This window comes from Meleagris gallopavo, chromosome 5 (assembly GCF_000146605.3).
Source record: "Meleagris gallopavo isolate NT-WF06-2002-E0010 breed Aviagen turkey brand Nicholas breeding stock chromosome 5, Turkey_5.1, whole genome shotgun sequence".
Lineage (NCBI taxonomy): Eukaryota > Metazoa > Chordata > Aves > Galliformes > Phasianidae > Meleagris > Meleagris gallopavo.
The window spans coordinates 14,623,894-14,650,441 of NC_015015.2; the positions used below are offsets into that span (position 1 = coordinate 14,623,894).

At 39.8% G+C, this 26,548-nt stretch overlaps 1 protein-coding gene across 3 annotated transcripts in view; it reads right to left on the reverse strand.

The window, feature by feature from the left end:
- The window catches only part of TSPAN4 (tetraspanin 4), a 338,400-nt gene that overhangs the window by 217,858 nt on the left and 93,994 nt on the right, over nt 1–26,548 (reverse strand). For 2 of the 3 annotated variants that reach the window (XM_031553462.1, XM_019615427.2), the window contains one exon: nt 12,468–12,518. Coding sequence is in view for 1 of the 3 variants with exons in the window: in XM_003206308.4 (XP_003206356.1) it covers nt 1,625–1,691 (67 nt within the window). In the remaining 2 variants the exon portion in view is untranslated. Of the gene's footprint in view, nt 1–1,624; nt 1,739–12,467; nt 12,519–26,548 lie in introns of those variants that run through there. The other variant, XM_003206308.4, reaches the window with a different exon arrangement.

Consider the following 26,548-nt stretch of genomic DNA (forward strand, 5'->3'; position numbering starts at 1 on the left):
AAAAAGTGGAATTAGCATGTACATCAATGACAATAAGATTTTATTCACACAACATCTCTGCTGTAAAATCATCTTCATTATACAGACTGGAAGCTGAAAAGTAAAAAGATTAAATGAGCAAATTGTCTGCAAGGTTGAAATACAAGCCAGGTCCTGTGCCCAATCCCAGCGTCTCACCCACTAAGACATCTCAAGTAAAAATAAAACACATAGATTTAACAGTTCCTGATGTTTGCTACTCATCCTGGATCTAACACCTCACTAACATAGCTTATGGTATGGATCTACATTGATTTCCGCTGCCTTACTGCACATCTTAAAGCAAGACACTCACTTTTATGAAGTTGTTTTTCCACATGAGATTTCCCAAATTCACTTTATGTTACAGATCAGCCTTATAACATGGGAGCTGCACGACAAAACAGTATCCTCTACTCACTATCAGCAACATCAGGAAAGTAAGCTGTGCCAGCATGATAGAAGATAAAATCAGGTAGAGATAGCTCTGGCACTTAGTTTGCTAAAGCAACAGCAGCGGTACGTGGTGCCATGCTCAGTTAGCAGGCTCTTCTAACACAAGCCCAGCCAGCAGTATCTGGGGAGAGCACATCTCTAGGTGTTATGTGTTACGTGTCTAGTGCCAGCAGAGCAAAACTCAGGTGCCCACAGCAGTGCCAGGAACAGCACAGAGCAGGCTGGCACAAGCACATGCACTGCTTGCAGCTTCACTTCAATGCTGTGCCTGCCTGAGAGGTTACTGGGTGTGGAGCCACGTCCTTGTGCCCTGGGCATTAACAACAGAATCTGCACCTGTGGCTGACATTGGTATCTTCTAGCAACAAAAGATTTAGCAACTCACTCTGGAATAAAGATCATACAGTTATTCAACTCACGGGGTATCAAAAACTGCATCAACATCAGTTTCGCAAAGTCCTGCTAGCAATGGCCTGAAGGTTGTGTGTTTGAAGTCCAGAGACCAACAAAACAGCACATTTAAAAGTAAAGTTGGTAGCAAAAGCTTTAGCAGCATCCTCACACCACTTTGAACAACAGGTCCTGACTGGAAGTACAACATTGTCTCTTTCATGAAGTTGAGTAGGTTTTTAATATTACTGAGAAAAATCACCTGAATTCTGTCAGAAAGGGATTAGGCCCACACAGATCCATACATACCACAGCACTGACACAGTCTGAAGCTTTAAAGAGAGCTTTAAGTATCCACGTTTTAAATACTGTTTTCTAAATGTACAACTGTAGGAAGGCTGTGACAGAGTAATATTTACATATTTAAATTCCCAGGGGAATTTCTAGGCTAGAAAAGTTTTGGAATGAAGAAAAAAAGGAAAGGAAAAAAAACCTCCCATCCAAAAATCAAGGACAAACAGTCATACAAAACAGCATTCAGCTGGGAATGAACAGCAAAACCTGCCAAGCAAAACACACCATCCCAGGTCTCCAGAAGCTTGTGATGTGCGAAGCTACAAGTCTGTGGAAGTAGAGCTTCACAGAGAAGAGATGCTTCGTTTTCAAGTTGGCATTGGTTTAGTGAGACTTCGCAAAGTTCCGCAGATTTTTAATTATTCACATTTAAGCAACTACCAGGAATCAAAACAACGTACGATACCTTGATGAGAGTGCACCAGCAACACGGGTCCCTCCCAGAGTATGAGCGGAGCAGGGCTGAGGCTCATGGCAGCAAGCTGCTCCCCTCCGGCGTCCGGCCGCACAGCTCTCGTGGGCGCTCTCACACACAGCCAGCGCTGAACCCTGATTCATGATTTCAAGCTCCGGCCGTGGAATGCAGCCATTGAAAACCCAGAACTATTTTTACCCCTGAGCAGCCGCAGCATTTCTATCCCATAAAGACTTCCAAAGCTAATGCCTTACCCTAAGCGCACACACCCTGAACCTAACCAGCTAAGATGCATGGTTCCCTGGCATTCGGTGTGGTTTTTAAACTGCGCAGTTGCTACCAACAAGACAAAGCAGCTCAGCCCCTGGCATTATTGTCAGCCCTCAGAAGTCAGACATTTGATCCCAGTTGTCAAAATTAGAAATTCCTCGGAAATGCTCCGCTTCACAAGATAAGATTAGCTCAGAGCAATGACTGTATCTCTACAGCTCATCTTGTACGTCAAACTCAGCCTGCATTGAATAAAAATGCAATAACTCCTTCAGTGAGCTGACTGAAAACGCAGAAGCAAGTGAAACCACTCCAGGGTTAGTCTTCAGTTTTAAGGAAAATCACAAAACCAAAGCAATTCCCCCAAATCCACAAGTCAAACAATAGCTCTTTACATAGAGCACATCCAAAAATATGAAATTGACTTCAACAATTAGCATCAAACAAGAGCTAGACACTGAAATTGCTTTTTGAGACTGTATAGGTATCTTGACCACTAGAAACCTTTACAATTGGAAGTCTTCAACCTAAAAGAACAAGTATACCTCAGGAAGAAAAAAGTCATCTTGTTATTTATGCCTCTACAGTAAGACAACAGAAAAAAAGTGATCTGATTTTCCCATAAAAGAATTAATCAGATTTTTGCAAAGTCAACAATAATCAACACAATACATAAGCTCTTTGGCAGAGAACAGTCTAGAAACAAGTGGACATACTTAATGGGTCCAATTGCCAAAAAAACAAAAACAAACAAAAAACCAGCAGATTCACTGATTTAGCCTTTTCATGTCCAGCTGCTAATAAAGAAAAATAATGGCAGATGTTACATAGAAATATGCAGTTAAAACACAGGAGGCAAGATACACACCTACAAAGAACAGTCAATTATTGATAGTCCTTAACCTGTGGAAGCATCTGAAGGCTTCAGTAAGAATTAGCAACTCCACAGCAGCACATCTTACATTAAAATGGAGTCCCATTCACATTCAGCTTTCATGGTGGTAGAAGAAATAGTGCGCAAAAGGTGAGACAGGCAACTTCAGAATGAGGCCATTCAGCAGCAAACATCATAACCTCCTGTCTCCTAGAGTATTTTAGTGCAGAAAATCCCTAGATAACTCCTTCAAATAACAGCTGCAAAGTAACCTATGGTAGCTTAGAGAAGAGTGTTGGAGGTGTATTAGTTTGCCTGTCTGCTGCTGTGAACATATAGAGGGCATCCATCTGCATCTGGAAAAATGGTCTTCTGCTATTTCTGAAATGAGATGACTCTCCCAAACTTTGTTACATTTTCAGTGAGACTCTAGAAACCCCATCAGCAACAAGAAGTAGAGAAAGAATATGTCTAGTTAACAAAAGCACCTTCACATCTTCTATCACTTTCCACTTGAGGTTTAGGATGTACATGTTGCCTACAAGCTAAACACTTACTTGTTCAGGGATGGACAGTGAGGTTCAGTGATTTGAGGTGCAAGTAAGAGAAAGTATAAGAGACTGATCACAAAGCCCTTTCCTCCCCAGCAGAATATTTACTGTTCTCACCGCATACAACCAATAGAATTCAGCATGGGTGGGTTTTTTCCTTTAATTCAAACCTAAGGCTGCCTATTAATTTCCACTTTCAATACCTCATTTAGCAAGCTTCAAACTTTGTGAAAATCAGAAACTGAAGAGCCAAGATCACCTCCCTGGATTTTTAACTATGCCCTCTCAGAGACTGCCAACACTAGAAAGGAAATTATTCACAATTCTCCCACAGATGCACTCAGTGATTTGTTCAGAGATGCTGAAGGACTGGTCAAACTGGGATTAGCAATAAGAGGCCATCTGTGAGGGCCTCAGAATTTACTGATTTGTTTCTAAATTAAGAATTTCAAAGTTATTTACATCTTTTCTTATAAAAGCCAATCTTTTCCCTTCTGTCCTTGATTTCATCCCTTATGAAAGTGGCAAGACTTTTAGGTATCAAAAGACTAAATTACAAAGCATAGCACAGTAGTCACCAGGCCAATTACCAGAGAGGCTTTAATATATAAGGAGGGAGGAAAAGAATGAAATGGAAAAATAACAGAATTTCAACTTGTACCAACCTACTTTTTTTTTTCCCCCTTTTAGAAAAAAGCAAACTACTTCCCTCACTTGAGAGTTACAACTATGTAAGGTATCTTTGCAGACATTTTCAGGTATAATCTCAAATAACAAATTACTTTTTGTTGAAGAGCCTATGTGCATATAGGAAAAAAAAAAGCTACAATGGACAAAATGATCATTGACGATAAATTGTCTATGCTCCCAAAGATCAACAGAAAAAGGAATCTGAAAACTTTATCAGTTTTAGTGTCAGCACTCAGGGAGAACATCAAATCATCAAAACTAGCAGTCACGAAGCAGAAAGTCAGCGTTCTTTCTTTTACACTTCAAGAAGTACAGCCAGGCTGTCAGGCTGCTTAAAGAGAAAGCGAGGGGAATGCTGATGTAATTGCTGCCACTTTCTTGCACCACTCAAGGGAGACTATACAGAGATGTCACGTCTCACCCGTAAGGAGATTCCTAAAAAAGGAGAATTTCCAGCTTCAATCCCCAGTTAACTTTCTGGTAATCCTTTTGCACTTGCATGCAGAGTGACCAAGCATGAAAAGACACTCACAAACACACGCTTATTTCTTCTTCAGCAGCCTCAAGTGCTAGCAGTCATAAATAGTTGTCATCACTGTCCATCCAAAATGCACATCCATGAGAGAGAGAAACAGCTGTACAGCTACCAATAGCCAAGTTTCCAATCACAACACAGGCAAGCTGCTAACTGCAGGCTTTATGTGCAGTTCATGTCACTGCAACGTCACACCCAACACCTTGAGGAGTCTTACCTGCTTCACAGAGGTGAGAGGTGACAGAGGTCGAGAACTGACTTCACTTGCAGAGATACAAAACCAGTCTGACAACAAGGGAAAGCTCAGGCTGCACCACTTGCACTTAAGTACTGTTGTAAAGAGGAGGAAAACTGGTAACAGTGGCAGTTTCTGCTTGAGACTTGCACTGCTGCAAGCCTATTGCTGATGTTTGGAAGAGCAAGCAAGACAAGAATTAATGCTGTATGTCTTGTTTCTTTTCCTATCTCTTAAAGCATTTGCTCATTGTTGGAAAAGGATATGGAGACAGGTGAAATTCAGAGCTGAAGCGCACTCCTCATGTGGCTACCTTTAATTTTTGGCTTCTTTTATAGAAAAATATCTCGTTAGACATTGCAAAATGTATAAAATCAGGAGTTACTTTCAGAAATTCCTGCAGGCACCTTCCCTAAATTCTTTCTTGGATCACAGCCTATTTTTCCCTCCTTGTTTCTTCGTTTACCTCCTCACTTTATTTCACTCTCCTACATCAGTAGCTAGAATGTCAGCAATCTCTGTAAATACACACACACAATGACTGTCATAGTACCTTGTGAAGAAAAAATATACATATATATCTCCTGCATTACTACATTCATGTGACTGCTCCTTGTTCAGTTCTTTAGAATAGAAACTGGGAGGAAATGGAGGATCAAACAATCACAGTAGGACAGTAACATAAATGCACACCATTTTTACTTTTTTTTTTTTAAATGGAGTCACACCTGTAGAATTCAACAACAAATAGACTTTTTCCCAAGCAAATGTGAAACAAATCAGAGAAAAATTGCTACTTAGCGTATAAGGCTTGCAGCAGAGGCCTTCCTTATCCTAAAGCTTTTTGCAGGTAGCAGTGCCTATTTAGCTATGCTAAAACATTTTCCAGTGAAGAAGAGAAGAAAAAAAAAAAGATACATTTCGGTATTTGTGAGAATCAGACACAAAGCACAGCTTTCCCATACATCAGCTGTTCTCCAAGTAAATCCAGTTAAATATTTTGCATTTACCTAGGGCTGCATTTACCAATCTACCTAGGGCTGGCATACATCTGAGAGTCCTAACCACATCCACTGTGCACAGCTAAGTATAGTAGTATGCAATTAGCTCAGGATTTATCAGAATAGGCTAAGAGACAGAGGACAGCTATAACTTTGTTAGCTGGCACTTCTTGTAGCTTTCCAGCTATGCTCCTAAAGCAGGACAGCTAACCTCCTCAGCTCTAACTGAATGGTACAAGAAAAGTAACTGGTGAGGGGTGCTCTTATCTGGGAAAGCTGTATGTGATATGTACAGCTTAGACAGCTTAGGTAATGAATAAACGAAGCTGTGATCAGGAGCGGCAACTGAGCTTTGGCTAATCATAGTGGGGCATCTTCTATCTGACAGATCAAATCCAGAACAGGAGTCTCTGCAAGGGGCAAAAGCTGGATGCCAGCAGTTTCTCAGCAGTACGTAGTGGAACAGTTGCTACTGAGAAAGAAATCTGTGTGACACATTCAGCATTGAGCTGGACATTGTGGGTCTGATCACCTGGAGGTGGGATTCAAAACATACTCAGCAGCAGCAGTTCAGGTGATCAAATGAGCTGCTGCTACCTTCTGGTACCAGGTCCCTGGGAAGGGGCAACCAGTGGGAAACAGGCATAGGACAAAGCACACACTGGGCACTGCTGCACACACCACAAGGATAAAAGGCATAAAGCATGCCTTAGACATACATTACAGCACTCAGCAAAAAAGAGAGGATTAAATGCAATTTCTTCTGACATATACATATGTACATACCCCGTTCTTCCAAGTGTTAGCCACCCGCAGCAAAGTATTCTTTGGATACAAACTCTGACTACCACAGTTGTTCTCCATCATCATGATTTTCCTGAAGCTTGTCTGCTTCCTCTAGGAACAATCAACTGATCTACTAAAACACAGTACTCCTCCCATAAAATCTTTCCTCGCGTACTTCTTTATATCACCAAATCTACCAAAACGCAATCACTAAGGTGTCAGTAATAAGCACTATCACTAAGATAAGGATTCTAAAGGCATTATGCACCTAGCCTACTTATATGCTCGGAAAAAAGCTAGCAATAACAAATATATGACCATTTTTTTCTGCTTGTGCAGTCATATCTTCTCTGAAGAAAACATAAAAACCACAATTTTCAAAGGAATGCAGAAAATCAGAGCTACGTGGAGGTGAACACACTTAACATAAATGAAAAGCACCAGTCATTTTGTCATTTGGAATAAAATACTTCCATGCATTCTCTGAAATACTACTGTTCTACCATTCCTACAGAGGCTGGTATTTAAACTTTCCCTGAGTTCCCCGGTGCCTCACAAAGATCCATCAAATGTAGCTTCTAGTCCTGCTTCACAGTTCAGCATTAACTCACGCACGTTCAACTCCTTGTAAACACTGTTTTATCCTGAACGCAGTAATTTGCATCAACGATGCATCATTGTGCTGCTCAAGCACCATGGACTGGCACAGCACCAGCCTGTTCTGCAGAATGCCACAGGCATATCCCTGCTAAGGATTCAGCATCTGTATTTGAAAGCTATGAGTATCATCAGTTTGCATCACGCTGAGCAACTGAACTTGGAAACTCACAGCCAAACAGTGGATGAAGCGTTTCTTGAGAGTTAGATGTGTGTAAAAATGACAACAAATGAGCATACAGCAACATCAAGAAGGTGGATGAAGAATGCAAGAGAATTTCATAAACAGTGCCTACCTTTCCCTCCAGCACAGATAACAAAGCACTGTCAAGATTTTCTATTAAACCTTTATAGCACTAAGATCTCAATGTGCTGGAAATAACCCAATGCAATGCATTGGAAAATTGTTAAGCCATAATCATTTTAGCTAAGAACATCATATTTATGGCAGCTTCACCATGTTCATTACAACTTTGGCAAAAATGGAAAGCTTTTTACTCCCCATTTAACAGCTATTTTTGTCAAGGCCAGCACTGCTATACCAGAGTACTAGAAGCTCTGGCTGCATTTTAATCAGAACCAGTCACTCTCTCTTCATTTTAAGCTGGAGAACAGAGCTGAGACTTAGTTTGCCTGTCTGCCATTGTGAATGTATAGAGGGTATCCATCTGCATCTGGAAAAACGCAACTCTACACGAGGCCGTTACAAGACACATTTTCTCCCAAGGCTACAGATTATACAAGCAGGTATAGAAATCCAGGAAAGCCAAAAGACAGAAAATTCTCCAATCCTGACTAACATCCAATTAAGGAAAGAAATTTAATTTTTACCAAATTGGAGCATGCATAGCTTTTCTCACACAAACACATCAACGAGAAATATTTGGCTAGCACTTCTTTTTCCAGCCAGTCACTTCCCCAAAGCAGCAACTGTAACTGATGCCACTTCACTCTGACTGTAGGTTCCTCTTCTCCAGAGCTACACTCTACTATAGTGACTAAAGCACCAGGCTGAGATTCGGATGATTATGATTCAAATCTTGGCTCTGACATCAGCCATTTCTCTAACTTTGGGTCAATCATTTAACTGGTACTCTTCTCTGTTTCCAAACTACTCTGTAGATTCAATATTATCCTATCTACTTTCTGTCGTACTTTACAAATAGGGTTGGATAGGTGGGATACCAGAAATAACCTTGGACAGCATATAGTTCTGTGGAATCTAATTTCACTGAGCACAAAGAGTATAATCAGCATTTTTGAAACTGCCTGTGCTTTTGTAGTCTTCTACCGATGCTCATTCCTGTCACCTGCTAAGGTGATCATCAGAAATGGATGGCAGCAAGCTTTAGCATTATCACTGTTCGTTTTCATATCCTCACCAAATCTGTATTAAATCTTCCTGTACGAGGAAGCTGTGGACCTTTCTTCCAAGGTACATTCTACCAGAATTAAAGATGGAGGAGGAACACATTTCTGTAGTATGAGAATATACATTACAACTACAATTCTTAAATCACAAGCAAGACGTGCAACTGATGAGAGGATGGTAAGATGAACATTCGAAAAGCACACTGATAATACCTTGACTCTTGAGTTGCAAGAAGATGATGACTGACAAGAGTAGTTACCACTTGCCCAACAAACAGCATCTGCAGAACATTACAAACTGTGGATCGCTTCTACCCCTATGCAAGGGAGGAGGGAAACAGTGCTAGTTGCAGCCAAAGCTGGCAGCAGTCATCCTCTCCTGGAGTAGCTTAGCTACTGGGGTTGTGCCAACAGTCCTAAGGTTACATTCTGTAAACAGAGCAAAAGGATGGGAATGCAACTACAGTTCTACCCTTCCATTCCTTTCTTCTATCCTTTTTCAGTGGTGGAAGAGACAGAAAAATATCTGCTCCCTCCTTTTGCACTTTCCTCATGTCCCTTCCTAATGTCTTTTATAGCACCTTGATGTCCAACTATGGGCATCTGAGAGTGCCAACTAATACAGAGCTGTTACTTAAAGAGGCATTTCACATTACAACCATGTAGTAAAGAGAAAACTGTCATAAGCAGAACAAAATAAAACTAAGAAAATGCAAACTAGATGACCATTGCCATATTTTGGCTATTTACCTTTTCTTATGGCATTCATAACGGCTCTTACCCATAGCAACAGCTACAAGAGATATATTTTCTTATCTCTCCCCCTCTTTCATCCTGAAAAATCAGTGATCAGTGTGAGGCACAGCTTGATTCCGAAAAGGAAACCAGGAGTACCTTTCACACACAAAGATATGTCAAGGCATAGAAGAAAGGCAAGAAATCCCATTCACACCAAGAATGTAGTCACTTACTGGTTGAATCACCCACAGAAGGAAAAGAGAATTCTTCCTGAACAATTTCCTCCAAGTCCTTTTAGACATTGACTACTTCTGTGGCCTCACACATGAAGTATAAACTTTTTGTCACAGGGACTTACACATTTTCTGAACATAAGATATTTACAGATGCTCACGCTTTACAAAAGGAGAGTCTGATTATCACAGTATAAGACAGGCAAAGGGATTATGGTTTTAAATGCATGCAGCAGGACTTGCTAAAGATGATTCCTGAATATAGTGGGTCATAAAGCTTAGGATGCTGGCAGGACCCCCATAAAGGAATTCAACAACATTATGGTAAATTCAACTGCCTCTTCTTTCACTCTTTATCTAAGAGTACAGCACCATGGTCCCAAAACCCTGCTCCTTCATTATCTTTGCTGTGCTGTACATTAGCACCTTAATTACGTTGCCTCAAATAGGTCACAAAAAATGTTAAACTCATAGGGACACACTCTCCTCAGAGACAGACTGTAGACCACAGAGCTAAATCAGTAGCCCATGTGCAAATCTAGTTTACTGTTGAGACATTAATTTTGCAACTCAAGGGATCATTCACTGATAACTTTATGACTCCTTAGTTAGGCCCTTCAGTAGCTCTGGCCATGCTCCTGCTCCTGAGCTCTTTCTCTTCATGCCTTCTAAGATACCGTTTCTTGAATCCTTCCAGTTGTCTAAATGATCCTTCTGCGTGCCCTTTGCTGAACTCTCCTCAAGCTCCTCAAGCTCCGTGCCTTTCAACTTTCTTCTGTAGTCCTGCTGGGCTCTTCTTTTTGTTCCTTCTCTTTCCACACTTCTTCTAAGTTGCAAATAAATTTCAGCTCTTCTCATGACACAAAATACCACACCTCCTATTCGAATTGGAATTTCAGCTTTTCTTACACTTTAATGCATGCGTTTTGCATTACCACAAACTATTATGGCTAAAGCAGGTATCTTCTCAAATCTCTCCTGCCCATTATCTTCTTTCCTAACTGTTTGTAAACAATAACACCATCCTCTGCTGTATCAGCCCCTATCCTGAATGTAATTTTCACCTTGGAGCTCACTCTTTACTCTTCCATCTTGTAGCTAAGTTGAGTCTCAGCTTGGCAGGCACTTTCCACACAGCATTGCTAATGGGCAAGTTGTACCACTGTATCATCAGTCAGAGATAAAACTCTCTTGACAAATGCAATCTTGTTTCCCAGCTATTTATCCAAAATGCTACTATAAAGGCCATTTCCCTACACCATCTCTTAGTAACATTATTTCTTTCTATGTTAGTCTCTATTCATTCTATTCTCTCTTTCCCCTCAATAACAAGTTATAGATCATTGCTATGTTATCCACAGCGTAACCACAACTCTCTCTCAACTCTTCTTCATTATCAGAAGTTCAATTTCTTTCTCTGTCATAGCCCCAGGGATTCTACCAGCTCTAGTTTATAGTTTGAAAATATTTTCGAGCCTTTGTGTGGCTTCTACCTCCACTGAAATCTGAGGAACGTGGAAGCCAAGATTTTATCTTATGAGTAATTTCTGAAATCATTCAAACTACTCAAATGCATGAAGTTGAGCACAATGCTCAACTTCAGAAACGGCTTGCTGGTATCACTATGTAAGCACAACCACCTTGGCACAACTCAAGCAGATAATATTCATATTACCAAAGCAGCCTATAGCAATCACATTATCTTTTCTTAGTATGATTTATACCAGTTCATAGAAGTAAAATAGTAATAATAATAATAAAGACCACTCTTAGCAAAAGCATTTACTGCAGTAGAAATGCAATGTGTTAAGGCTGCTACCCATATATAAAGGTTCTAATAAATAAACAAACAGATCCCAACAAAGCCCACTCAAAATCCAAGCAACTGGCTGGGTTTGACTGAGCTTCTTTTTAAAGCAGATTTGAGGTGACATTGGTGCCCCATTGCTTTCTACCTGTAATTTCCTACCTGCACTGCCATCTGAATAGCATATTTCAAAGCAGAGTCTTAGCTTTGTTAATTGAGTAACAGTTAAAAAAATTAAGCGTTGAGGTTGGTGTCTCCAATAACTTCCCTGTGGACCTCCCAATGAGGCCTTAGATCTATACAGCACACAAAAGGGTACTCAATAATAAATAAAATTCATAACTGAATACCTTAAAAAGATGAGAGGAAAGCTGTCTGGAACAGCATTTATAGATTTCCACCTTGCTATAAGCCACTACTCACTCTTATGATTAAGGCATGAGACAAGCCATCTTAGTTTTGGTTTGCCCCTGTTTATTCGCTAGTTTCCCTTCTGACATCCTTCAGTGCCTCCCAGTAACAACTTTGTAATAATATGCGTATAGGTGACGAATATATTTACCCTGTCTCACCTATACACATTGCAATACCACAAATCATATTAATACCACCAATTTTAGGTGATGACTCAAAGATCCTTCACAACACAATATTAAGCCAGGATACACAAACTTCATTGTACAGAGACATTATCAGCCAGATGACAATGGTTATCCCATTATGTCTGATCCATGTTTGTTTGTTTCCCTCCCTTCTGAAAACTACAGTTCATGAATGCTCAAGCCTTCCCTATAAATTAATTTGAAATATTTACAGATTCCTAGTTATGGCAGACGTACTTTGCTAAAACTGAGGATTTAGTGTAACTTGCAGCTGTTACTAAATGGGAAGCATCTATTTTCAGATGCTGGACTGCCTTTGTAAATGTTTTCAAGGAGATACCCTTCCATCACCCTGGTACGCCACAACAGAGATAGTTCTGATAACTGTGTTATCTCAAACAGGCAATAATGAGGAAAACAAAATGTCCAAACCAAGACACAAGTAGAAAAGAATATATTACCAAGGAGAATGGAGGATACTCACCTCTGCTTCTGCTGCCTGCCTGCAGTCTTCCGATAGATTCTATTGAAGCCTCTGTAAAAAGAGAAAAAGATGGAAAAGTAAGGCACCACAAAAAATAAAAACCTAGATAAAATAACGTCAGACACATCTGAATATCTGTTTAAGATCTGTCCACCTGGATGACAGCACCGATGTGAAAAATACTTGGAAAAAATATGACTGTTTGGAACCAAATCCTAGTCTGAATTTGTATATTGAATACTGCATTTCCAGCTCTGTACATCTTCTGCTGTGTCTTACAGCCACACACAAAACACAAATATCATGACGGGGTGAGGACCCAATACTTACATGCCTGTGGCAGAGGGTATAAGACACCCAAAAGCCATTGCCTTCTACAAATTGCTCTTATTTTAGAGGTTTACTTAAATAGGCCACATCTCTGACTTTAAAGTCTCTTTGGCAAAAATCCTTCACCCTTTATGCATTCAACCATGGAACTCTCAGCTCAAGAAGATAAGTAAGAAAAGATGACACAGTTTGCCTTTTTTTTAAAAAAAAAAAAAAGCACATTTTTGCCATATAATAAATAACTTCTCTAAATAAAAGCCTAAGTCTCACCCATGATAAGGAATATCTCAGTGAAAGGAAACTGCATTTAAGCGTTGTTTTTCCCACTCAAAGATTTTCAGGCCACTGCCATTTTGCATGGCACGCTTACGCGTATTCAAGGCATACAGTTAGGAAAGCTTCCCCCTTTTTAAGAAAACAGTTACTGGAAACTAAAATTAAATATAAGAGGCAGGTTGGCTGTTCTGGGAGCCGGCTTCTGGGAGGGCAAAGGGAGCACTGCAGAGAGCTGTGGGAGCAGACTGGAGGCAAGGGGCCGTGAAGGAGGATCTGTGTTTCTCATGGCCTTGTGACAGCAGGATTGCACCTGAGGTCAGAAAACTGGAGCGCCCCAGTACAGGTCGGGGCCCACACAGGAGGACCAACAGCAAGCTCTGACAGGATAAAGCTATATCCCATTCTCCTTGATGTGTTGGAGGCCCATCTCTGCCCTGGCAGCTCAGAAGCTTGAACTCCCCTGTGTACTGCAAAGCTCGAAGTACCACCCACGTGCCCAGCTCAGGGCCCTGCCTCAATCTGGACACAGCATTTGGGGGCTACCAGTTCCCAAGCTCCTGGCCCCTTCAGAGGCCTCCAGCCTCAGTACCACCTGCTGGGGTCAGGCTGCTTTTCTGCAGCAGCTGCTTTCAGTTGTCCTATCAAAGCAAGCCTTTGAGCACACTGCCCTTACCAACCTCCACCCTCAGCTCTGCCAGCCCACAGCCATCACTGGACTCACCTGGTCATAAAAGCAGGACAGCGGCAGCATCAGCAACACAAACCTTCCCTGCTTGTCTGCTTTGGTAAAGGATATTTTAACCTTGGGAAGCATAACCTCTCAGTCAGTCAGACATGGCTGTCATACTGCTGTCCAATGCATAGTAAAGTAGAGTGAAGAGCTTTTGCTGTTATTTTGAATCTGTTCTAATTAGCGGAGTATACACTCCTTTGCTTTATATCTGCTTTATCCAAGTAGACAGGTCAAACATACAGCTGACTGACCATATCTAGCAAAAACCTTTTTTTTTTTTTTAATTACTCACTGTACCTATTTTGCATGCCAGTATCACTAAGAGACTTGATGTTGTACATCCCTGCTAGGATACAAATAATATCTATTTCCCCTCAGAAGTTGGCCCAGTGTACACAGGGCAAGTGCTGTCAAACCAAATCATCTATCTCCTCTATGACAGACCCTATTGCTGTCTGTACTCAGCCATCTGCCCCATCAACCTCTAAATACTCTCTTATATTTGAGCATTCTTATTTTAAGAGGATAAACATAACAATGGAACTAACTCCAACACATGCATGAACATACTCAGTAAAGACTGAAGTGGAATCCACCTGTCAATTTTGGCTAGAGCAAATGTAAGCATGTTGCATTTTGAAGAGACACTGATTTTTCAAATTGTTTATACATTCTCATTCATAAACAAGAAAGACATACTACCATACTGGTTGCAAGCTTTAATACCTGAAAATGTTTATTTGCCCATATGAATTACATTACTCCTCCTGTCTCATTGCTGTCCAGACTCTGTCCGGTTTTGTACTTGCAGTCTGGAAGATGCCAAAGAATGCATAGGAGTGGCATCCTGGAGAAGTCACTGTGCTTTCAGGTTCTGCTGAATTTCTCCAAGTTAAGCACAGATTAGCTAACAGATTCCCAGCTCCAGACTGTTGCTCTCATCTCCACTTCTGAATACGGAAATCAAGCCTTCCTTCGCTTGTCAGGGTGAACAGGCTTCTTGCTCTGTAACTCATATGGAGAAGGGACCACTCAGCAGGAAAAACACTAATCACAGAATTGTAGGAATTGGAAGAGACCTGTGAAGATCAACCCCTTGCTAAAATATGTTCCCTACAGTAGGTTGCACAAGGAAATGTCCAGACAGTTCTTGAATATCTCCAGAGAAGGAGACTGCACAACCTCTCTGGGCAGCCTGCTCCAGTGCTCTGTCACCTTCACAGTAAAGAATTTCTCTCTCATGTTCAGATGGAACTTCCTGTGTTCCAGTTTCTACCCATTGCCCTTTGTCCTGCCACAGAGCACTGCTAAAAAGAACCTGGCCTCATCCACTTGACTCCTGCCCATGAGATGTTTAGGAGCATTGATAAGATCCCCCCCTCCCCCAGGGTCTTGTCTTCTCCAGCCTCAACAGTCTGAAGCCTCTCAGTATTTCCTCACACAGGAGATGCTCCAGGCAGGCCCTAATCATCTTCATAGCCATCTGCTGGACTCTCTCCAGAAGTTCCCTGTCTTTCTTGAAACTAGGACCCCAGAACTGGACTAAAACCAGTTTTCTTGAAAAACTCTCCAATCCTTAAATTCCACAATTGAAGTCACAGATAAAGCTGAGGAACACGGTCAGACATCTGTATGACATACAGTTTGGTATATAATTAACAAAGCAAGAGAAAGCATTCAAAACCAAATGTATTCAAATCAGCTCAGCCACCTCCAGCAAGAGGTATGCAGAGCAAAGCCTGACCTTCTTTTCAGTCAAGATGATTCAGGTTCCCAACATTTCTAGAAGTGCAAATTTCTCTTGACAGCCATAAATTCATCTGAACAGTGACAGCAATTAAAGAAACGTAATCTGTCACTCAACGAGGTTTTATTTTATGTGATAATGTGTTGATATATATATACACACAGTAATGAAAAGCATATTTTGACATTTAAAGCCATCCCACTTAGCTGTGCCACAAAACCCAAGCTGTCAGGAGACATGGGGGAGTGTAGCAAAGTTTTTAGATTACAGCAATTTCTAATTAAGAAATGAAACTTAATTTTTACCAAATTAGAGCATGCATAGCTTTTGTCACACAAACACAACAATGAGAAACGTTTGGCTAGCACTCCTTTTCCCGGCCAGTCACACTTTCCCAAAGCAGCAACTGTAACTGATGCCACTTCACTCTGACTGCAGGCTTCTCTTCCCCAGAGCTACACTCTACTTAGTGACTAAAGCATCAGGCTGAAATTCGGATTATTATGATTCAAATCTTGGCTCTGACACAGCCACTCTTCTAATTTGGGGTGAATCATTTAACTGGTACTCTTTGCTGCTTTGAAACTAATCTGTAGATTCAATATTACTCTATTTACATTATATTGTTCTTTCCAAACGGGGTTGGATAGCTGCAAGCTTTAGTGTTATCAGTGTTCATGATCATATCCTCACCAAATCTGTATTAAATCTTCCATAGGAGGAAGTTGTAAACCTTTCTTCCAAGGTACATTCTACCAGAATTAAAGATGGAGGAGGAACACATTTCTGTAGTATGAGAATATACATTACAACTACAATTCTTAAAAAGATGACACACATCTGATGAGAAATGGTTAAGTTGAACATCTGAAAAGCACACTGATAATACCTTGATTCTAGAATTGCAAGATCATGACTGGCAAGGGTAGCTACCACTCACCCAACACCCAGCATCTGCTAGCAACAGCATCACAAGCTAAAACAATTCCTCCCCCTATACCAGGGAGGAGGAAAACAGTGCTAGCTGCAGCCAAAGCAGTCATCCTCTCCTGGAGTAGCTTAGCTACTGGGGGTTGTGCCAACAGTCCTAAGGTTACATGCTGTAAAGAGTAAAAGGATGGGAATGCAACTACAGCTCTACCCTTCCATTCATTTCCTCTATCCTTTCTCAGTGGTGGAAGAGACAGAAAAATATCTGTTCCCTCCTTTTGCTCTTTCCTCATGTCCCTTCCTAATGTCTTTTATAGCACTTACATTGTTTACTGAAAACGGATGTATGAGGGTGAGGACCAAAAGACAACCCTTATTTAAAGGTGAATTTCACATTACATGGTTTCAAGAAGTATTGTACAAACAAAATGACATTGAAAAACACCAGAGTATGAGGCTAGTTCAAATACAAGAGCTGACCCCCAAGGTAAAAAAGAAAGCAGTAACAGCAGAAGAGATGAAAGTCTTCTGCCACAGATACATAAAGGGAAAACAGCAAAAAAAGAAAAAAGAACCACCACACAGAAAATGAGACGTGCATAGCCACTACCACATTTTGCCTATTTATCTTTTCTTATGGCATTCATAATAGCTCTTACCCATAGCAACATCTAAGAAGAGACACTTCCTCCCCTGCCCCAAAACCATTCTGAAAACCAGTGGTCAGTGTGATGCACAGCTTGAGTCCAAAAGGAAACCTTTCAGACTGAAACATGTCAAAATACTGGAGGAAGGCGAGGAATCCCATTCACACCAAGAACTTAATCACTTAGTGGTTGAATCACCCACAGAAGGAAAAGAGACTTCCTCCTGAACAATTCCCTCCAAAAACTTTTAGACGTTGGCTACTTCTGTGGCCTCACACATGAAGTATAAACTTTTTGTCACAGGGACCTCTATGTTTTCTGAATGTAAGACATTTACAGATGCTCACACCTTGCACTGTTTTACAAAAGGAGAGTCTGATTATCACAGTATAAGACAGGCAAAGGGATTTTGGTTTTAAATGCATGCAGCAGGACTTGCTATAAGCTGACTCCTGAATATAGTGGGTCATAAAGCTTAGGATGCTGGCAGGACCCCCATAAAGGAATTCAATTGCATTACCGTAAGTTTAACTGTCTCTTCTTCCTTTATCTAAGAGTACAGCACCACGGTCCCAAAACCCTGCTCCTTCATTATCTTTGCTGTGCTTCATCTTAGCACCTTAATTAAGCCCACATAAAGGTCCACGGGTTGATGTTACAGATCAAAACCACTCCCTTCTCTCAGGAGGGGGAATATTTTCTGCTGTGCTTTTGAATTTCCATCATTTTTATGCTCAAGTTTCATGGTGCCCCATTGACAGTCATCCCATCCAAGCAGTGGAGCAGCAAACACAAGTGTTGAGCCCACAGGTGTTCAAGCTGGTTCCTTTGTTGATATCAGTACTTATCACAACTCTTCAGAGCTGTCTGAAGACACTTGGACACAGTGACATTTTCAAATCAAGAGCCACAGTCTAACCCACCAGCAGAGATTCCACTCTATGGAAAGCACACGGCATTTTCTGTATGGAAATGTGACTTTTACCTCACAGACTGCAGCTTGAGTTGACAAGGCCCATACAACAACAGCATATCAAGAAGTCTCTGCTTGTCACCCTTTAAGCCAACAGAAAGTAACAGATCTCCTTTGTCAGACTTGGGTTGCCTCACTGCAAATTACATCTCATAAAGAGAGAAGCAAGAGAAGACATCCATGGAGAAATGAAGTCGGTTTATTTGTACAATGGCTTTTGTTCCACACAGCCATATGGAAACGCAAGATAAGCGTGTCTATTACTACCCAGAGACTAGAGGACACATTGCACTCCAAGTACAGGCACAAGTCCCATTGATGCCAACAGGTGCTGAGTATGCTCAGCCTGAGGAGAACGCAGCTGCTGCATGTTCAAAGCAGTGCACATAGGCAGCAAGCACTTGCAATCTACTTCACTTTTGACAACTTCAGGGCAGTCTATAACTGCATTCATTTTGAGAAAACAAAATGGATCAGAAACACACGTGCTAATTAGCTGAAACCACTCATGTGTGAGTTCTGCAACTACCACAAACTCATCATGGCTAAAGTAGATACCTTCGTTTTTTTCTCAAACCTCTCCTGCCCATTATCTTCTTTCCTAACTATTTCTCAGAAATAGCAGTTAAAACACAAGAGGCAGGATACGCACATCTACAAAGGACAGTCAATTATTGGTAGTCCTCAACCTCTGACATAATATAGACTTTTTTTTTTTTCCCTAGGACTGGGAGACATATAAAACACCTACCTGATAAAAACTAAACCAAGCATGCATATTTACGTGAGTCTGGATTTATGTATGGATACAGATACATATATCAAACTAAAGAATGCATATTTTTTCCTTTTTTTTTAAAAAAAAGCCTTATTTTTACTGCTGAAATTGAAAAAATGATAGCCCAGGAGAAATAAAAAGCTTCATGGTAGATTATGATTCTTCATATTATTACAGAAACATAGGTAAATCATACATTGAGAATTAGAGGAGATCTACTTAGACGTGACATCATCTTTTGGCTTCTCCTGAGACTATTTGGAAGAGTGATTACATGATTTAATACTTTTCTCAAAATTACTCTTACGAGATGGCACTAGTGATAGTATATATGTAATGAAGATAAAGAGGTGACTACATTCCCAATTAGACATCAGCATTAGATCTCTGCAACGTCAAGGGTATGAAAAGAAATCACACACTAAATTTTTAAGTACAAAATATTGTCAGTGCTGGACCAAAAATACCAAACTTACTGCTCTCACTAAAAGTTTAGCTCTTTGAATTGGTAAGTAAGACCACTACATTTGTTTCCACTGTTTTACCTATTTTACAGCACTGTATTACTACCGATTTCACTGGAATTATATTGGTAACAAGCTTGACTAATGTAATAAAAGAGAATATATTTATTTTTTCCTGGTTAAAACAAGAAATCATTGGGAGACAATGAAAATGGACCATTGTGCTGTAATCTTTGCAGTTGTTTTAAAAAAAATTAGAGCTCCCTTTTAAAAGCACTTTGCTCGCTGAAATATTCTGTCTGCACGTAAACCAGTCTAGTCATTGCAATGTACAGGAAACATTTTGTATGGTACTAAAACAATGAGAGAGGAGCACAGAATCTACAAATTGAGGAAGTACTGGTCTAAAACCAAAAATAAACCTAGTATACTCTTCAGAGGAGCAGAAAACTGAGGTTGCTGGAAATGGAGCCATACTGCAACTAAATCTAGATCAGCATCTACAAATGGGAGTTTAGGAAGCAGAGGTTGCTGATAGCATATTACCAGCGTTTGGTATTTTTAATGAATGTAGGACATGTGAGGCAATGCATATGTGTGTTTCTACTGCATAGCTTTTTCAGAAGGGCTCCACAGTTATTTTCTGATATTTATCTTACTCCTACAGTAAAGCTCTATTTAACATTAGTAAAGTCGCTTTGTTCTATTTTAATAGCATTTTTCTTTATTATCAAAGACTGAAAAATACACATTTACATTCACCAAATGCAATCTGTTTCTTAACCTACACTAATGGAAAACTTATCTATTCTACTATTCTTCTCCCACAACCCATTGTAAATATTCAGGACTTCAATAGTTACTATTCAGCCCTCAAGTTCAATACGCACAAAAGGAGTGCACTCTACCCCACAGGATTCTAGGAATAACACTGTATACTTTATAGAGGACAATCTTTCATTGCAGCAATTCACAAAGCTTTACAGACACCTATGAAATTCCAGAGCCCTCTTTATTAACATTTTAAGACAGAAGAAAGGAGTTACAGTTGACTCAAGGGAACAAGCCCTATCTTTCAGCTTCTCAAGCAATGGATCAGACCATATTCCAGAAGTTATTAGCTCCATTTATTCTACAGAGTCCAATACTGCTGCCTTTTAGAAAATTGAGAGGGATTTGTAAGCCTGTGTGGGCCATACACATTTTTAAGCCTTGTGATGTTACAGAAAACCTTTTTTATTTCATTGCAATTGCTTTATGTCTGCATAAAAACTACATCGCTGCACCTGACATGCTTATTCCTGGATTTTAAGCATTCTAGCAGCTATAGACTCCAGTCCTTCCTCTGCTGAAAGCAGAAATCCTTATAAAAACAGTCCAACAGGGAATAACTTACTCCAATATAAATATATCCATCTGGTCCTGTACAATGAAGTTTATTCCTTTCATAACCTTTACTTACATTTCTGCATGTATTTCTTTTTATTGTGGCTACTGAAAGTCATGCTCCACAACTGCTTCACTTGCTGAGATGTCCTGTCACTGCAGATAACAAAAACAGCATTTTTGATCTTAGCTCCCAAAACCAGTGCCCTCCAGGCATCTAGCAGGAGCAAATTTTTTAAACATGTCTCAGGGGTCAACACCAGAAAGCACAGCATGACTAATGAAAGTGATCAGACTAATAGCAGAAGATTATCACATTGAAAAAACCAGGGCATTTGTCATCCTACACGAGGGGAAAGGCCCACTTCCTACCTGCCCTACATCCTTTGCACATTGGCACTTCTGCCTGCCCGGATTCCTGCAGCTGCTTCCTTGCAGACCTTTCCTCCACCTCAGGCAGTTTAGCTTCTGTTTCTTCAGAGAAACAGAAAGAATTCAGTCTTGCAGAAAGCTTTGGAATGCAATGCTTCCCAATATACCTGTTCCTCTTCCTTTTTTTCCACTGTCTTCTTCCCATCCTGATTTTTTTTTCCTTGACTCTGCTTGGATTTCTGTGAATCCTTCTCCAACTTATCCCAGTAACTCCCCTTGTCACATGCCACTCTACTCCTTCAAAGTTAGCAGTTAAACCACATCCGTGTATCTGTCACCACCTAATGCCTTTTGGCACTTAAAATCAGCAGGAGAAATGCTCACCTTGCACGGGCCAGCTCCCGAACAGTGATAAAGCAACTGCTCACAACAAACTTACTGTCTTCATTAAAAAAGTAAAGCTTCATCTGCTCACGCAGTTACTGTTTTCTCCTGTTGTGTAAGACACACAAGTGCCACTGAGCCTTCCCTTCTTTCCTCAACAAGTCTCAGCCTTCTGTCAGTTTATTATTCTCTCTGGCAAAAACTTAGTGTGCCCCACTGCATAGTTTCCACTTCCAGAATGTGACGCTGCTTAGAGCACACCAGTCCTATATGTAAAGTTTGAAACCTGCTTGCAGCTCATTGCAGCGCTGATCTAGTCTCATTCTTTTTATTACTATAATAAATAGAAGTGTAACAGCTACAAAAAGGTTTTACAACTTTTCTTTGTAGTCTCACTTTAGCTGCATGCATATTTACACTATTTTCATCCAACCCAGTATGAAGAGCCACGAGTAAAAGTGAAATTACACATTCCCAGAGGGATCCCTCTTTTGCTTATTACTTCCTTCTTTTAATGCATTTATTAGAGTTTCTGAATTAACAGTGGCAGATGCATGCAAAGAAAGAAAATTTTAATTTTGTAGATAATAGTGGATTACAATACATTAACATTACAGTAAAACCCAAAGCGGAAGCACTCAAGGGACAAAAGAGCAATTAATGTAGTTAGTTTATTTACCTAACTCTGACACATTGGTAGGCCATTCAGAAGCAACTGCAATTGTGTTTACATAGGCAGAGCTATCATGCTTCTTCAAAATCATAGACAAATATCCTGTTCAGGATTCAAAGGAACATCAGTTCCCTCAGGCAAAAGAAAATATAAAATCATATACTGAAATAGCAATTTTAAGACTGTGGGCAGGGGGAAAACATTAATAAGGATATGGTGCAAAGATTCAACTCTCAAGAAATTCATAATGTGTGTATTTTGAAAGAGATTCTGTACCAGTTAAGAATAATAGTTATTTATTATATACTTCTATCACATTCTGAAACAAGTATTTTCAGGAAGGAATAAGCTAAATGTAGGCATAGATACCATCTCAAGTTAAAAATATGTATTTATTTATACAAACAGAACTGTGTAATTACTGGGAAAAAAATCCAAATATTAAAAAAAAACAAAGTTATGGTTACGGTTAAGCTTTTTAGTAGTACTGGGAAAATCAGCAAATGCCTCACTGAAATGCAACGTCAATGTGCAACTCATAGAGGTGCCTCATGGATATTACCAATGTGGTAGGTCAAAAGCCTTAACTTCTGTGCTTTGAACACAGCTACAGCCTAATGCATTAGAGCTAAAAGCACCCAGCAACAGTGTCCAGTTCTATCTTAACAAGCAACGATCTTCTGGAAGTCAGAATCTCTTTAAAAAATTAAGCTACTTTAAAACATGAGATTCACAGGTATGTGGAATTCAACATGTTCAAACGAAGTCAACAATGATGCTAAGCATTTTATAAGTTCTTTGCTGCAAATGAAACAGGCTAAACTGACTTCAAGTCCAGTCAGATGACCTCTGCTGATAGCTATAGGGAAGAATATGAAATCTCAAACCAGCAATATAAATATTAGAAACCACTTTCTCACAAAACCTCAAAGCTTTTTGGAGCAATAAAGGCAAAGCATCTTCAATTGCGAGCAGGGAATAAGTTGTTTTGATGGCTTTACTTTCCAGCAAGAGTTCTGGTTCAGGCTGCTTGCTTTGCCTTGTTTGACTCTGTCAGGAGATCACAGACTTGGCGTGGATTCAGTAACAGCTGAATCTGGGCTTCGTAGTAGCCCAAGCAAGGAGTTTGGAACGTCTGTATAATTAATAAGAAAGTAATAAGCAATTCTGTATTTATTCTTTTTCACTTGAAGCTCTTGGAGTTCTTCAGAAAAATTAAATCATTAACAGTCTTGTAAGAAGATATGTGCCTCCAGCCACCGAACTCTATGGACTATTCCAGACTTCAGAGTAACACTGAGTAACGTCATCATCATTTACATGGAAGCTTAAAGCAGAAACATATAAAAGTACCACTAGTCATTTTGAAGTATGTATGACTAGATCCTAGTTAAGGTATCTAGCTGAGGATTTTAGTCCAGACATTACACTTCCAGATATCTCACAAAGCCCCTGATATTGTGAAATACAGCTGAAACAGTTCATCTGCCATACGCCTGCTGTAGGTAAGGAATATTGTGTATGCAGGATTCAAAAATGCCACCTTCCTATCCTCTCTTCCTAACAATTCCTACTATGACATTGTGCTCAGCAATAAAACTTCAGAGAAAAGAGGAAGGAAGCAAAATTAGTGGTTATGACATTTATTTTCCCAAATAACTACTTCATACTCTGAGGTCCTCTCGCTTTAGATGGCAGCTAAGAAATCTGCCTATTGATGAGAAGTAGTGAATAAATTCCTTATTTTGCCTCAGTGCAGCTTTGCTTCACTTCGTAAACTATCTTCCTTTGAACTCAGAAGCGTTGCTTCTTCCAATCTCTATACCACAGCAAGGGCAGCAACCATCTGGTGGGTGCTTAGCTGCTGGCCAGAGTCAGCCTGCTACATATTCCAACCATGTACTGTGTGACTGGACTACGCTGGAAAATATAAACTTAAATTTAATGGACTGGATTTTTTTCTTGTAGTAAAAGAGCAAGGAAACACACACAAATGTATTTAAGATGTCCCCATAAATCTGCTTGCTCTTTCCTCTTCTTCTCCTTATTCTGAATGTTGCAGCTCTTGCTTTACTTCCCACTATGATTCGATGGTTTGTTTTTATACTATGATCCTGGTTCAAACTGATTGATGTTCATTGCCGGATGCTACAGTGAAACTATGAAATCTCTTATTTCTGTTTCAGTTCCTATCGGACCTAGCTGGAAATGACTTTTTCACTTTATTTTTAGCCCTCTTTCATTTATATTATTCTGTTCTCCATTTGGAAATTGTGCTACACAGTTTGAGTTGAAATAGCAAAAAGTGAAGCGTCTTCACTTTCTCAGATCAGCCAAAAAGGAAGAAATCCAAACATTTGTTTTAGGCAGACATAGAAATCTCAACTACACACAGCTTCACAGATCCTACCACTAATTCTCATTAGGTCAAAGGTAGTTTTCCCCTTGGTTTCAAACATGCTGCTATTACTTTATCTGGGTACAACTTCCTATTTTCCTTTTCAGAAGTAAAAATATAGTTCTCATAAACAACTGCAGTAGTAATACATCACTCGGTCTTTCATGTACAGTTGCAAACAGTTTAAAGGGCTCAACTTACTAAAATGGTATTTCCTCTTGCTAGGAAAATTGTGCCTCTTTGAAAAGACACAGGTGAAATACTGAAAAAGATAGATTGCTATTTATTTATTTTAAATCTTACCTTTGAAGCCCTCAATTACATTAAAATCTGTTAAGTTCATAATATGCCTACTTGAAATCCTCTATACAGCAGTGCTACCATGAAGTGCCATGAAGTGACTTTGTAAACCCAGCATTAAGACTTCTAATTCACAGAACTCATTCAAAACTTTTAACGAGTAATAATGGCTGTTTTTTTTTTTTTAACTATCTGAATGTTTATTATTTTTTAACTATCTGAATAATAACAGGCTCTTGGCAGCCTGAGACTGAATTTTTATTTCCAACTGAAAAATTTCCCCCATAAAAGGTGCCCATGAGTGTATCAGCCAAGTTACTCGTTAGAGCTATCGGCTCCTCTATCACAACAGGGTTTAACAAACAAGCAGAATTGAAGCAGTGTTTTAATACCAAAATAAAAAGCAGGCATAAAAACATTTAATGGCAACTCTGTGCGCTACCTTATCCAAAAGTATTAAACCAACTGAAGTAGACTTCATGCTACAGCTATGTGGCCATGTAGAACACTGGGGAAAGCTAAAAATTAAAACAGCAAGGCCAGTTAGTAAAGCAGTCAGCAGGATGTAACTTGGCATCCATTAAATGGGTTTAGCCTCAGTGAAGTCAATTGCTGAGAGTCAGAAGCGACTCCAAAACATGATTCCAGCCATTACTTTTTGGTCTCGTTTTTATCACCTGCCTGAGTTTGTACTGTCTCTCAGAAATTCTGGCACATCCAATCCATTTGCAGCCTTTCCTGTTCCTGTGCTCTGTCACATGGAGGGGATGCAGAAGCAGAATGCACAACTGAGATGATCTTGTCCTGCTGTTGAACATTCAGCTCTAGTAATAAAACAGCTGACATCTTAAGCCACTTCCAATCTCTTTCATTAACCTAATATGAGGCCCTGTAATGACTCAATCCGAATCAATCATCTCAACCCTTGCTGAAGACCGAGGAGACTTCTTTCCAGGGCAAACAATTTTTGGTTTATTCATCAGTTGTTGGAGAACAAGAACAGTGATATTCAGCAGCATTTCTTTCAGCCATCGGGTAAAAGGGGTGGAAAAGTCAAAACATGCAATGCAAAAAACTCAGTGACAAGTGATAAAGCCTTTCTTCTTCAGTGTAAAAGTCTTGCTGTTACCATTGAGCCTGAACTTACATACATGCTTTATATATATAAATATAAAATACACAGACATTAAAAGTCAAAGTGAAAGGGCAAAATATTTGTGAAGAACATAAACGAATTTGGAATTAAAATGAAATATACCCCTTGCAAACAGGAAAGGATATTTGGTAGCTAAGCTGCTGCCAATAAAATAAGTTTTATCCTATAAGTTCACCCTTTACACATATTATTAATGTTTTATCTTTCTTTCACGGGAGATGAGTAAATCCTACTGACTTGTGTAGAGGAAAGCTGAAGTTCACTGCAGTTAAGATATCTGCACTTTGTTCCCTAGGAATATCAAGCTGTCACTCTCTTTAGAAAAAGCTGCATTCAAAATGAGTAATCAGAAGTGCAGAAGTCCTGGTTATTGTCCCACAGCATTAAACACAGTGAAATCACAGCACAGTCATGTATTACACACTACAGAGCCTGACATTTTCATTGTTAATGTCACCTACAGCTTAAGGCTTTTTCCCCATAAATCAAGCAGAATTTTTTTCTCCCTTCCCAAAGTTTTCTAAGGGCTATATT